General features: G+C 53.1%; 1 protein-coding gene across 1 annotated transcript in view; it reads right to left on the minus strand.

Annotated features, from left to right (window-relative positions):
• The window catches only part of PLPPR2 (phospholipid phosphatase related 2), a gene marked incomplete at its 3' end in the record, with an annotated part of 13,523 nt that extends 608 nt beyond the window's left edge, over positions 1-12,915 (minus strand). The window contains exons 1-7 of the mRNA XM_048487531.1: positions 12,799-12,915; positions 12,283-12,408; positions 8,900-9,088; positions 6,963-7,083; positions 6,589-6,845; positions 4,217-4,393; positions 352-489 (exon numbers count right to left, since the gene is read on the minus strand). Coding sequence (XP_048343488.1) covers positions 352-489; positions 4,217-4,393; positions 6,589-6,845; positions 6,963-7,083; positions 8,900-9,088; positions 12,283-12,342 — 942 coding nt within the window. The remainder of the gene's footprint in view (positions 1-351; positions 490-4,216; positions 4,394-6,588; positions 6,846-6,962; positions 7,084-8,899; positions 9,089-12,282; positions 12,409-12,798) is intronic.
• Positions 12,916-14,288: the final 1,373 nt, after the last annotated feature.

Here is a 14,288-nt window from a genome sequence, read left to right on the forward strand (position 1 = left end):
GATGGGATTTGTAGTCCAGGAACATCTGGAGAGCCACAGGTTGCAGTCAGATCCAGCCTTTGACTTCGCTTCCAGATGCTATTTTGGCTTCAGAAAATCGCCCAGGATCCCTAAGACCCTTCCCCTGCAGCTGTGCCAGGGAGCCCCCAAACCCCTGAGCCCTGTTCTTACCCCTCGTGCCAGAAAGAGAAGGCGAGGTTCCAGCCCTACTGTCACGCATCAAGTTGCTTGGGGGGGGGGGGGAGAAGAGGTGAACGAAGGTCCTGGTCCGAATGCACCCCTGGATAATGACTCCGTGTGCACGTGTCCCCCCCTTGCAGTGATGAGAGTCGCCTCAGAGAAGAGCCTCACCTGGGCCATGCTCAGTTTATCCAGGGAACTCTCAACGCAGGGCAGGTCTACCACAGGGACGCTGGCCACATTCTCCACAGGGAGAGGCGGCTGGGCTGGACGTGGAACCCTCTGGAAAGAGTTGACCACACACGTCACCTGGAGGAGAAAGAGGGCACAGACATTAAGCTCCCGCAGAGTGGCGTAGTGGTTAAGAGCAGGTGCACTGTAATCTGGAGGAACCGGGTTTGATTCCCCACTCTGCCACTTGAGCTGTGGAGGCTTATCTGGGGAACCAGATTAGCTTGTGCACCCCAACACATGCCAGCTGGGTGACTTTGGACTAGTCACAGTTCTTCAGAGCTCTCTCAGCCCCACCCACCACACAGGGTGTTTGTTGGGGGGGAGGGAAGGAGATTGGAAGCCCCTTTGAGTCTCCTTACAGGAGAGAACCGGAGGGGGGGCAGGGCAGATATAAATCCAAATTCTTCTTCTTCTTTATCTTCCTGCCCCCCATCAGAACTTTGCCATTACCCAAACGCCCTCCCTCCCTCCCCTGCCCCCTGAGCTTCTGCTTTCTCCCTCTGCCCGTTCTGCTTGTAGGGCAACGGGGCTGGGCTCTGTCCTGCTCTCATCCCAAGACTTAAGGCCAAGCCATGGCAGGGGGGACCCAGGAGGCAGTGACAGGCAGACATTAGTCACCCTTTACTTCCCATCAAGGGGGCTTTCCGCACTACAGAAGGGAGCTAAGGTCGACTCGGTTCCCTTCAGTGGGGGGCGATTCCAGGCTGTCCGCACAGCAACTTACTTGGCCCCCTGGAACCGAGCTAGAGATGGGGCGGATCATCTTGGTACCTGTTTATCACTCGTCATTGGTGGAGTTTGTGTTACCACGGGAAATGGGAGTGCTCTTTTTTTTACAGTTTACAGTTACATGCCCGCCATGACTCTCCCGTTCTACGAATGCCACAAAAGCGGCTCCTGATTGGTTGAACGGATGAGGTGTCATTTCAATGCGTCCGCACTTCGAAGCTTTGAAGCGGTATCGACCTTGTTCCAGCAGAAAGGTTGCAGTTCCATAACTTTCACGACGGGGATGTCGCCAGTTAGGAGGAAGCGAGACTAGAAACAGCGTTGAACTCAGTTGCAGTCCGTCTTGGGGGGCGGATACACTGAGGTGAACCTAGATAGAAACCAGTACAACTCTGTCAGTGCGGAAAGCCCCAAAGACACCCCCAGCCTCCTGAGGGGTGTTCTCACCCCGGATCCTTGGGAAAAACCCTCTCCCTGCTTGAGCATCAAAACCAACTCTTGAAAGGCCCGGTACGATCACACGTAGCCTGTTCTATGTCTAGACTGGTTGATGTACCTGCTGACTGACATGTAGAAGGGGTCTGTTTCTTGCTTTCTTCTGTTTCTCCTTTGATGTTTATTGCTCGATAACAAATGTAGATCACTAGGCAAGACCCTGAGAAACACCCAGCCCTCAGGCAACAGGATATGTATGTAGCACCGCAGGGCAGAAGTTTTGCAGGTGGCATGGCTTTCTCCCTTCTGTGTCCTTGAGACACCTTGGCTCCTAAACAATCCTTTTCACACTTTCACTGGGAAAACCGGAGGGGGACTGGTTTGGGGACAAATCGGCCTAGGCAGAGAAAGCCAGGTCGCCAGTACTGGCTTTCTCAAGCCAAGGTCTGCTGCCTTGTTGCTTTCAATAAACATTTCTGATCAACAACTGAGAGTTGGGGGCTCACATACAGGATGTGAAAGCAATGGCCTTCTGTGGCTGTTGCTCCTGAGCACCTGGTCTGCTAAGGCATTTGCAATCTCAGATCAAGGAGGATCAAGATTGGGAGCCACAGATCGACTTCTCCTCCATAAATCTGTGCAAGCCCATTTGCCTGGAACTTGAGCTTTACCCTGGAGTCAGGACTCAGTGTGGGGAGGGGTGGTGGTGGCAGAGAGGGGCTGTCAATGAAGGGTCTCTGGGAGCTGCTCATTCACAGTTGCTGCTGGCCCTGTGGCAGCACCAGTCAGCATTGGGCTGCCTCCACCCGCACTTGGGGTGCCATTTCTCTCACCAAACACAGACCAAAAAAATCACGTGACACCGATGCAGTTAAACAACCTCCTTCAACACAGTCACCGATTGGAAGTGTAACATCTATGAAAGAAGACAACAGATAAGGTTGTAAGCCTTTATTGAGGTGAACTGTGTTGATAACATGGAAGGAGGTTGTTTAACTGCATCGGTGTTACTGAAGTTCTCCCATCGGAGATATCTGTAATGAGAGTTTTTATTTTATTTATTTTATTTATTTATTTTTATTTATTGTTTCAATTTCTATATTGCCCAATCCCCGAAGTAGATATTATTAATAGCAATTGCATTTTATGTATGTTTATACACTGTAAAAAATAATTGTAATATACACAAGCCACTGTGCAGCACACGTGTGTCACGTGATTTTTTGGTCTGTATTTGGTGAATGCTGTTAAAGGCGCACTTACTCTATTCCCGTGGTGGCGAACCTTTGGCACTCCAGATGTTATGGACTACAATTCCCATCAGCCCCTGCCAGTATGGCCAATTGGCCATGCTAGCAGGGGCTGATGGGAATTGTAGTCCATAACATCTGGAGTACCAAAGGTTCGCCACCACTGCTCTATTCAGTGCCATTTCTTTCCCCCGTGTTTCTTACAGCTGAGTCAAGGCAGACCCTTAAAGTCAAACATCTTATACTAAAACATGGGATCCAATAATACAGTATTTACACAAAGATGATCCAACTAGTAAAAAAATATTAATAACGATATGAGATTTGTATATATTATACGAACATTAAGATGATATTTCTCTTTCTCCTCTTCTAATGATTTAATAATTAACTAAACTTCCCTTTTCTACTGTAGTCAATGAATCACTTTCGCTTTGTTTAAGATTACATAACTAGAAATGTTTGTAACAAAGGAGAAATCTCCTTTACTTCTGTTTCACTTCTTTATAAGCTACCATCATATACGTTTTTGTATTTTCATAAGCATAAGCATTTTATTGTCATTGTGCACGCACAACAAAATTTACAGCAGCATTCCTCAATACACACAATTTCAGACTCATACCCCATCATCACTTTCCCCTTCCTCCACCCATCCCTACACAGCCCCAAACACATCAACACGAAGCCGCGGAGTTCAGCATTGCCACAGCTCTAGAATAGAAGCTGTCTCTAAGCCTCTTTGTCCTAGTTTTGATAGACCTGTATCGTCTGCCGGATGGTAACAGTTCAAAAAGAGTGTGTGCTGGATGAGACGGGTCTCTCAGAATATTTTGGGCTTTTTTTAGGCTTCGGGAATTATAGAGTTCTTCCAAGGAGGGGAGAGGGCAGCTGATAATCCTCTGTGTTAACTGCACAATAAAGATAATGTTAAAAAACACACCACCTTTCGATGGTGATTGAACGAAGGTGATTGAACAAAGAAGCCACAGGAGTGCCTGGCAAAGAGGTCCTAAAGCAGGGGTGACCAACCTATGGCGTTCCAGATGTTCATGGACTACAATTCCCATCAGCCCCTGCCAATTGGCCATGCTGGCAGGGGCTGACGGGAATTGTAGCTCATGAACATCTGGAGCGCCATAGGCTGGCCACCCCTGTCCTAGAGGCTTCTCTGCACTGACCAGACTGAGCAAACGCCGCGTCCTACAAGACTGCCTGAGCTGAGTCCTCCAAAAACGGGTCTCCTCTCCTGCCCCACATGGTGCAATTCCCACTGCCAAATGTCTTCTCATTCCCTCACTTTGCATGGAATGACATTTGATGTCTTGGTGAGCTGGGCCCCTAACCCCACCCAGTCAAGCACGGCCTCACATTCCCTTGATACTTACCAGGAAGACGGCAATGGCCCCACCTGTCAGGAAGCCCGCCAACACGTCAGACCAGTGGTTCCGGTACTCAGCCACACGCACCACCCCCACAAGGAAGGCGGGGCACAGGAGGGCCAGGCACAGGAAGGGTTTGGCCAAGCGGGAGCCCTTCAGCCGGAGCACCAGCGTCACATACATCTGCCGGGGAGGAAGAAGAGCAACAGAGATCAAGCTGGAAACAGTAACCGGAATAGCTCACAGCTCCTCTCTGCTCCTGCAGTCCCTCATAGAATCATAGTGTTGGAAGAGACCCCAAGGGCCATCAAGTCCAACCCCCTGCCATGCAGGAATCAAAGCACTCCTGACAGATAGCCATCCAGCCTCTCTTTAAAAACCTCCAAAGAAGGAGACTCCATCACCATCCCAGGCAGCATACTCCACTGTCAAACACTGGCCCCGCTGACTGCTTGATAGTTCCAGGGGGGAATAGCTACATGAGTTGCGGGACTGGAGTGAGGAGGGGTGAAGGGGCGGAGTGGACCCCTTTCCTCAGTAACCTTGTTGAACAGGAAGGGGGAGCCACTGCAGCCCTTGGTATTTCCTTGCTTCAGCCTGGCTGTCCAGCCAATGCAGCTTTTGGTCTGTTAGAACATAAGAACATGCCTGCTGGATCCATCTAGTCCAACACTCTGCTACTCACAGTGGCCCACCAGGTGCCTTTGGGAGCTTACAGGCAGGATGTGAAAGCAAGGGCCTTCTGCTGTTCTGACCTTGTGACCCCAGAAAGGACCTCAGGGGCACTGGCTGGAGGGACACAGGCTGCTACACTCAAACTCTGCTCTCTGGGCCGCACCAGTTTTCCCGTCTTCACTGATGGGGATTGAAAATATTCAGCAGGGCAGGAGGAGCTGCCAAGAAAGAGGTGTGACATTTGGATTAGGAACATTTCCCTCTCATGCCTCCCCCCCAAACAGGCCAGTCCTTTCTGGAGTTTCCTGATTAGTTCTCCCTTCTCCTGCCCAAAGCTGTCCATTCCCAGTGCTGATGACTCCGCTCTTCAGGCAGGGCCAGGAGCCATCCTGGAATTACAACTAACCTCCAGGACACTGAAATCAGCTCCCTGGAGCAGGGGTCTGCAACCTGTGGCTCTCCAGATGTTCCTGGACTACAAATCCCATCAGCCCCCTGCCAGCATGGCCAATTGGCCATGCTGGCAGGGGCTGATGGGATTTGTAGTCCAAGAACACCTGGGGAGCCGCAGGTTGCAGACCTCTGCCCTTGGAGGAAATGGAGGGGGGCCTCTGAAACATGACACCCCACACAGGCCCCTCCCCAGGCTGCTCACACAAATCTCCAGGGACATCCCAGCCCAGAGCCAGCAATTCCAGTCAGGTCAGGCAATGTTTCGGGATCAATCATCCCTCCTGCAGCCATTTCCCCGAGGAGCAGCCGGCCTCCTTCCCCTTCTGTCTGAGCGGCTGGGATGGGCGTGCTTTGAGGGGTCAAATCTAGGGTCACTTTGCTTTTGTTGCATGCGAGGAAAAGTGGAGTATCTGCCAGATTGGGTGCCACCCACTAGAGCAGTGATTCCCAAAGTGGGCGCCACCGCCCCCTGGTGGGTGCTGCAGCGATCCAGGGGGGCGGTGGTGGCCACAGGTAGAAACATTAATACATATATCTTTCTGTTTAATTGCTATTAAAATTTTTAAAAAATTAATTTCTAGTGGGCGCTAAGTAATATTTTTTTCTGGAAAGGGGGCGGTAGGCCAAATAAGTTTGGGAACCACTGGGCTACAGGATGTGGGGGTGCCCGGCACGTTGCGACAGGCTTCCAGCTGTGTTGGGACCCTGCTGCGGGTCCACCAGGCGCCCCTTGGCCCGGTCCCACCAGGCTGCCTGGGACCACTGCTCTCCTCCACTGGCTAAGGCACCCTGAGCAGGTGTTGCCCCAGCCACCATTTTCCCCCAGTACGCCTCTGATCAGGAGGCAAGCAGCATAGACTTCCATGTGTCAGGACTGCAACTCCCAGCATGCACTGGTTCCCGCCTTTTTGGAAAAAGAGTGGGAAAACAAACTGAGAAGCTACATCCCACCGGAGCTTCAGAGCCAATGGGAGACCAGGAGCTGGGAGGAGGGGAAAAGCTGATTGGTTGCTATCTGTTTTTTGTAAATAGTTTAAATACTGGAACTGAGGACAAGAATCCTCAGTTCCGGCACCCTGTACCTAGGGCGACATATATCAATAAAGTTCTTCTTTTCTAAGCTGCTTTGTTTGAGTGTGTTCAGCCTTACGCCATGCATCTGCAGCAGGAGCGCAACCCACCTAGCTCCCTCAGCGCACCAACCCCCACTTTCCTGCCCCTCTCCCAGTCTGACTCTCCCCTCTCCGTACCACAGTGTAGGCCGCAGCATAGGCGCTGAGAGCAGCATCCTTGGACGGAAAGGCCTTACGGGCAGCGGCGACCAGGGCAGGGTTCCCCGTGCAGGCCACCTTGTCTGTGATGTAGAGGGTCCCTGAGGACAGTTGGCAGCCCAGGGCAGTGTAGTTGGGTCGGCAGATGGAGAGGAAGTGGGGCGTCTGACTGCCGGTCACCACCTGGCCAGCGCTGGCAAAGATGGTGGTGGTGAAGAGGCCAAAGGAATAGGTGCCTATGGAAGAAAGAAGAAGACGACACCTTCCGGCTAGATGGGAGCAGGGGGAGCCCAGAGCAGAAGCGGAGAGCTTTGGGGGGTGGCTCCAGACAAGGGGATCGTCCCTGTGCTTACCTAAGAAGCGGATAATGTGGCGGAGAAGGGAGTTGAAGTAGCAGCACCGGCCCGAGATGATTGTCTTCTCCTGGCGAGCTTCTGGCTGGAGGAAGAAGGCGGCCAGCTCACCCACGAGAATCTGGGGGCAAGGGAGAGGGGGTGGTCATGCTTGTCCCAATGAAAAGAAGAAGAAGAAGAAGAAGAAGAAGAAGAAGAAGAAGAAGAAGAAGAAGAAGAAGGACAAGAGGAGGAGGAGAAGGAGAAGAAGAAGGACAAGAGGAGGAGGAGAAGGAGAAGAGGAGGAGGAGGAGGAGAAGGAGAAGAAGAAGAGGAGGAGGAAGAGATGGAGAAGAGGAGGAGGAGGAGGAGGAGAAGGAGAAGGAGAAGGAGGAGGAGAAGAAGAAGAAGAAGAAGAAGAAGAAGAAGAAGAAGAGGAGGAGAAGGAGAAGAAGAAGAGAAGGAGAAGAGGAGGAGGAGGAGGAGAAGGTGGATGAGAAGGAGTTGGTGTCAGCTGTCAGCCCCCCACCCCATCTGTTCCTCAGTTATCCCTGCAGTCTCACACTGCCCCCCCCCCGCTCCTGCCCTCCCCCACCCCCACCCCGGTGCAGGCATTCAGGGAGTGATAGCCAGTCACATTATCTCAGCCTGACCCAGCTTTCAGGGTTGTTCTTGTGAGAGTAAAATGGAAGAGGGAGAACAGCATTGGAAGCAACTTTATGTCCCCACTGGCAGGGGGTGGGGTGCAAAGGAGGGAGGTTAAAATGGAGCAGCAGTGGCGTAGTGGTTAAGGTGCATTCTAATCTGGAGGAACCGGGTTTGATTCCCCGCTCTGCCATCTGAGTTGTGGAGGCTTATCTGGGGGAATTCAGATTAGCCTGTGCACTCCCACACACGCCAGCTGGGTGACCTTGGGCTAATCACAGTTCTTCTGAGCTCTCTCAGCCCCACCCACCTCACAGGGTGTTTGTTGTGAGGGGGGGGGAGGGAAAGGAGATTGTCAGCCCCTTTGAGTCTCCTATAGGAGGGAAAGGGGGGATATAAATTCAAACTCCTCCTCTTCTTCTTCTCCTAAAACAAAAATATTTCTGTTTGCCTCCATTGATTTAGTACATGCAGAAATCAAAAGACTGCCCCACTGCTCCCCCAGCAGAGATTTTAAATCTCTTGGGTTATCAATAGAGGCAGAGGTGTATCGGGGGTGGGGGGAATAGTACCCAGAGACAATCGCTTCTCCAGGCGCCCCCCCACCCATGCCTCCGCCTTCAAGCAGCAGGGAGGCCGGGGGCGGGGCTTGGCACCATGCACCCGGGGACATGGGTGACCCCATGTCCCTATAGGCCAGTGATGGCGAACCTTTTTGAGACCGAGTGCCCAAATTGCAACCCAAAACCCACTTATTTATTGCAAAATGCCAACTCGGCAATTTAACCTGAATGCTGAGGTTTTAGTTTAGAAACAACTGGTTGGCTCCCTCTTCCTGTGCCCAAAAGCGCTCGAGCAGGGGCCAGCCTGCTCAAGCCTCCACCAAGTCCTGTGCGTATTCACTCCTGTGCGCCTTCTTCTAGCATCTACTGCCTCCTCTGCCCCCACTCTGCAGGCAGCAGCCACCTCGAGCACAGGCACCAGGCCCTCGGCCATGTGAAGTCCTCCTAAACTGCTTCATCACAGCGCGCACATTGTGCTCAGTGGCCCAGGCCAGCCTAGATGTGTGTGGGGGTGTGGGGGTGTGTGTGATTTTCTGCCCCCCACATGACGAACTCTGTGTGTGAGTGCCCACAGAGAGGGCTCCGAGTGCCACCTCTGGCACCCGTGCCATAGGTTCGCCATCACTGCTATAGGCCATACACCTCAGGCGTGGGGCCCAGAATAACCCTCCAGGCATGCAGGATGTTTGGTCACAAAAGGCCTTTCCACGGCTCCTCTTCTGCGCCCCACAAACCCTGCTGGGCTCTTACCATGACAGTGGGCACGGCAGTGACCAGAGAATAGACCAAGACTGGCGGTGCCCTGCTGGCATCTTCTGGGCCAGGGTAGGGCTTGGCGTAGGCACTGTCGTAGCAAAAGAAACCCTGCAGGTGCACGGGGAAAGTGTCCGTGTATTCGAAGTGGTAGGCTAGCAGCACGGTGCCGGCCAGGATCACAAGCTGGAAGCAGAATGAGGGCACATCAGGCACGAAGCGGCACCACGGGCTGAACGGGGCGGCCTGGGACTGGGCTGCCCCGTTCACGCACGCTCCTCATGCTGACCCACGCTCTTTCATAAGCCATCTCGCGGCTGGCAAGAGAAGCGCTCTGGGCGGCCTACTCATCCATCCTGCTGTGAGGGTCTCTAACCCATTCCTTGCACAAGAACACACTTTCTCACAGCCCCAGAGTGTGTTCCTTGGTGCCAAGCTCTTCGTGTGGCAACTGCCACAGGCAGAGGCGTCGCTGGGGAAGATGGAGCCTGGGCCGGACTCCAAATGTTCTGCCCCCTGCCCAGAGGTGGGATCCAGCAGGTTCTCACAGGTTCCTGAGAGTAGGTTACTAATTATTAGTGTGTGCTGAGAGGGGTTTACTAATTGGTGATTTTGCCACATGATTTTTGCCTTAGTTACGCCCCTCCTCTCAGCAGTAGCGCGCAGAACTTGAAGCAGTCTAGCAGGAGGTGCACTGATGTGCGTGGCAGCCTGCACCTGCGTGCATTCGTTTCCCGCCCAAGGACTGGCGCAGTGGCTGCGTCCTTGCCACAGCCCTGCCCAGGAATGCCCCGCCCCCGGAGTGCCCGGCCACGCCCCCATTGTGTCCCGCCCAGCCCCAGTTGCGCTACGCCAGTTTGAATCCCACCACCATGGGAACCTGTTACTAAAATTTTTGGATCCCACCACTGCCCCTGCCCCACGAATCCCCACGCTGCCCCCTGGCGTTTTGCTTGGAGGGCTGGGAGGGGAGGGGAGGAGAATGGCTCTTTTTTTGCACCGGTCCCCACCTCACCCCCTTATAGCTACACTGGGGCGGGGCCAGGCAGTGTTGCCCGGCAGCGGCCTCCGCGGGGCCTGGCAGGGCAAGGTGAAAGGGGGGCGATTTTCCACTGGCATTCCACCGGCACCCACCTGGTGCACCGGTCCCCTCCCTGCCCACTTTGATTGATTGATTGATTGATTGATTGATTGATTGATTGGATTTTTATACCGCCCAACCCCCGGAGGGCTCTGGGCGGTGGACAACACAGATTCCACATACAATATATACAGACAAAAACCCCATTAGATTAAAAAAATTTAATTTAAATTTAAGAATTTAAAACACAGCGGTAAATTCAGTAAAAATGTTAGTTAGTTAAAATGGCGTCAGCAATAACCCCGATTTAAACCCTCCCAAGGAGCGGGGAAACAAAACAAGAAGTCACTGGTCACAGGTGAGGCCTCCATGTTATTAGAAGCTCTGTAGAGGCTTGGGGGGACAGGTAGGGTAGCTCTGTTGAAGTGGAAGAGGGAGGCTGTCTAAGGACATTTTGGCAGTTGGTTCAAAAGACCATCTACCATCATTTATCTATTTAGAACAAAAGTTATTTTTTTCCCACCTCTTTCCTTTTCTGGCTTTTCTATATCGTCTTGCCATAGGTTTAACTTAGCATTACTTATAGCTTACCATGATTCTATTCATTTTCCTTCACCTGATTAATCCCTTTGGCTATTTTAAAATGTTTTCTTTCTTGGTTTATAATAGGTTATAATGAACTGCTACTATGTTTTATACTTTGTAACAATTATTTGTTGTTGTATTAAATTCTTAATATTATTTGTTGTTGTATTAAATTCTTAATATCAATACTCTTGTATTAAATTCAATTAAACTTTAATAAAAAGAAAGAAAAAAAGTGGAGGCAGTTTATACCTAATAAAACTAAGTCATTAAAACAAGCCATAAGCAACCAAGGCCATTAAAATGGCATAAACCACAGCCATACCAAGATACATTCTTATTCCTTCATGGTGGCTCACGCTACAGTGGGTACCTCCCACGCCACCCCCTATATATACCATCCTAATTGGCCGTCATTTGCTGTGCCTGGTCCCCTCCCAGGGGGTTAAAGATTTTTCCAGGTTCCCATCCAATGCTGGTTTTTCTGCTTTTTGCTGGTTTCTTGTTGTCTGTCTTTTAAATTAATTCTGTTTTAGTTGCTAGTTACGACTTTTTAATTGCTTTATCCTTTGTACACCGCCCAGAGCCCTTCGAGGGTGGATGTTATAGTAAATCAAATAATAAACAAACAAACAAACTTGAAAAGTTAGTGGATTTTTTTTAAAACTACTATGCTACGGTTAGGGGAACCTTTGATTGAAAATGGATCTGTAAAAAGAAATCGGATTCATTTCGTTTCATGAGACAGCTATTGCTTACAGCAGCTTTGAAATTTTACTTTGTTTTGTGGGTGCTGTTTTTAAGGATTTGTTGCAGCTACAAGTGGCAACCTATAAGCAGATCGTGTCTTGACTTTGTTGAAACGTGCTGGGTCTTTTGTTTTGCTCTGACATCATCAGTATTTTTTAAATATATTGTGCTGACTTGGGAAGGTCGCCTTGTGGAATAGTTTATGTACTACTGCCTTTTGAGACCACTCTCCCTTTTCTGGATATTTTTTGGAGGGGGGCGGCCCAAACATTTGAGAAGGGCGTTTGAAAAACGTGCTTGGCCTTATTGCTGCCCCCCCAAGAATGGAAAGGAGGGTTGCAGCTGGTTAAGAAGGGGACAGGCCGCATCCTAAGCAGGGGTCTTCTCTGCCCTTCAGGCACTCTGCACTGATGCCTTTGCTCCAGGTGGGGGGCCAAATCCGGCTCAAGCTTTTAGAATTCACCTTTGTAGCCCTTTACAGGTGGGACTCTCGGACCTGCCAGCCGGCCTCTGCTGGTCAGTCCCCCAGAGAGCCCTGTGACCGGCTGGGGATCTCTGGCCCAGGGAGCCTTTTGGCTTGGAGCGGGGGTTGACCGGAGCTGTCCCACAGGGCTCATGGCTGAGGGCATCAGCGGGTTAGGGACCTTTGCCCCGCTCCTTGGGAGGTATGCGGGTGGGGGGGGGGGCAGGGTCCCGCGGATGCCAACCAGCCGAGATGCCGCCTGAATGGGCCAGAACGGGTTGCTTCTGTCCGAGGGCAGGCAGGTGTGTTCAGGTGCGTTTTCTTCGGAAGGGATTCCGGAGACTTTGTGGAAGGCAGTCCCCTTTTCGCTGCGGCTCCTCCTCCCCTTCCCGGGGCCCGTGATGCCTGCAGGCGCGGGGAAGTGGGGGTCCGCTGCGGAGAGGTGACAGCTACGGAGGGACTAAGAGGGGGGGGGGGGTTGGGGCCCGTGGGGCGGCTCACCTCCAGCAGCGCCATGCAGGGCGCCAGGGCGCAGCTCCTCTTCGGCGGCGGACGGGCCATGGCAGCCCACCCCCCCACCCGCCCGCCCGCCCGCCTGCCTTCCCGTGGGACGGCGCCGGGGGTCCCCTGCAGAAACAGAAAGGGAGGGAGGGGAGGAAGGAAGGAGGGGGCCGGAGGGGGGGCAGCGGGAAAGAGGCGCCCCGGTGAGCTCTCCTCCTCGCCCCGAGTCGCCGCGCTTGGCTGGCTCCCCTTGCGGGGGGGGAGGGAGGGCCTCTTGCCCCCCCACTCCCAGACCCAGGCTGCCCCTTCGACAATGAGCCTGGAGGAGCGGGGGGGGGGCTTCCTGATGGGGCGGCCGGGCGTCGCTTGGCAGATCCTCCCCCCCCCCTCTTCGCCCGTGCAGCGGTGGCGCCCGGCCGGCTCAGGGGTCTGCGACGGCTGCAGTGCCGCGTTCGGTTCCCGGGGTGGGCCGCCCTGGCTGGCGGGGGGGGGGGAGGGCGGAATGGTCGCGCTCACCTGGGCCGGCGCTTCAGGCTCCTCTTCGACCTGCGCCCATCGCCGCCGTTCGCTTGGATCGCGCGCGCTTTCCCGCCAGCGGCTGGAGCGGAAAGGGGGGGGGGGACGCGCGCGCGCGCGCGCACCGAGGGACGGGTGGGGGGGGCATCGGGAGAGAGCCTGGCGGCAACAGGGGAAGGAGACCCTGGGTTGAGGTGCTGCTTTCGGGGTCGCAGAAAGCGGGCGGCGGGCGGGGGGGAAGATTCCTGCCTCTGCACATGGAAATTCCGTGTGGCCATCATGCCCCCCCCCCCCAATTTGCCTGATCCCTTTTCCGAGGCATCTCAGCTGCTGGCTGCCCCCCCCCCCCCTTGTAGGAGCTCCGTCCCCGGGGCTGAGCCTTTGTGCTGATGGGGCTGGGGAGGTGGCGGAGCCCCCGAGCCTCAGAGACCCCCCCCCCGCCCGTGCGCTCCTCCCTGCCCAGAGAGGGGCTGCTGAGGCAGGCAAAGGCCCAGGGGAGCGGAAAGGGGTCGGAACCCTCCTTGGGGGACCAGGGATGTCTCTGCCCCATAGTTACTGGATTCCTGACGTGGCTACTCTGCCATCCCTCCAGTATTCTGCATTGACCTGCTTTCCGCACTCCACCCTGCAGGTGCGAAGGTATGTGTGAGGTCAGGTCACAGCTGACCCCAGCAGGTTTCAAAGGCAAGAGAGGTTTGGAGGGTTTTGAGAGAGAGTTTTGAGAGAACTGTGACTGACCCAAGACTGTCCAGCAGGCTTCATGTGGAGGAGTGGGGAATCGAACCCAATCACTGTCCACTGCTCTATACTCCTGCACACCTCTCTGAAACAAAATTTATAGACATGGGTCTATTCAAAGGCTTGTCTCCCCTATAAACCCACCGTTGTCCTCTAAAACTGAGCCCCAAGCACAGTTCCTGTGAACAAATTTGTATCTGTAGAAATAGTCTCTGTGCATTTTTTTCTCCCAGTTCAGCAAAGAATCAACTGGGGTTCCAGAAGACTGGAGGGAGGGAAGAATTGAACCCAGAACTCTGAGTTCTAGGCATGAAACAGCTGAGTGGATTCAGATGACCCGCTTTCCTCAAATGTCCAGTGAGCATTTGCAGAAAACAAGGCCGGGGCGGGGTCTGGAGGGTATTTTAGTTCAGGGGGAAGGGTGAGCTGGGTCTAATCTTGGTATCACACAGTCCTAAAGGAGATGGATCGGCTCATTACTACTTGTGTGAAGGCAGCACAAGTTCAAGCCACAGGGCTGGACACAGTCACCACGGTCCTTATTTTACTGTGCAGAATATTGTCCATTCGACAGAATTCAGCTTCCTAAAATTCTGTTTTTAGTGTTTTGGTTTTTTTTAAAGATCCATTTGCTGTGTGCCATTTTATTCCCATTCCCATTTATTCCCAAGATTCCAGATCCCTAGAAGCCAAATGAAGAAGAAGAAGAAGAAGAAGAAGAAGAAGAAGAAGAAGAAGAAGAAGAAGAAGAA

This window comes from Sphaerodactylus townsendi, linkage group LG03 (genome assembly GCF_021028975.2).
Source record: "Sphaerodactylus townsendi isolate TG3544 linkage group LG03, MPM_Stown_v2.3, whole genome shotgun sequence".
Classification (NCBI taxonomy): Eukaryota; Metazoa; Chordata; class Lepidosauria; order Squamata; family Sphaerodactylidae; genus Sphaerodactylus; species Sphaerodactylus townsendi.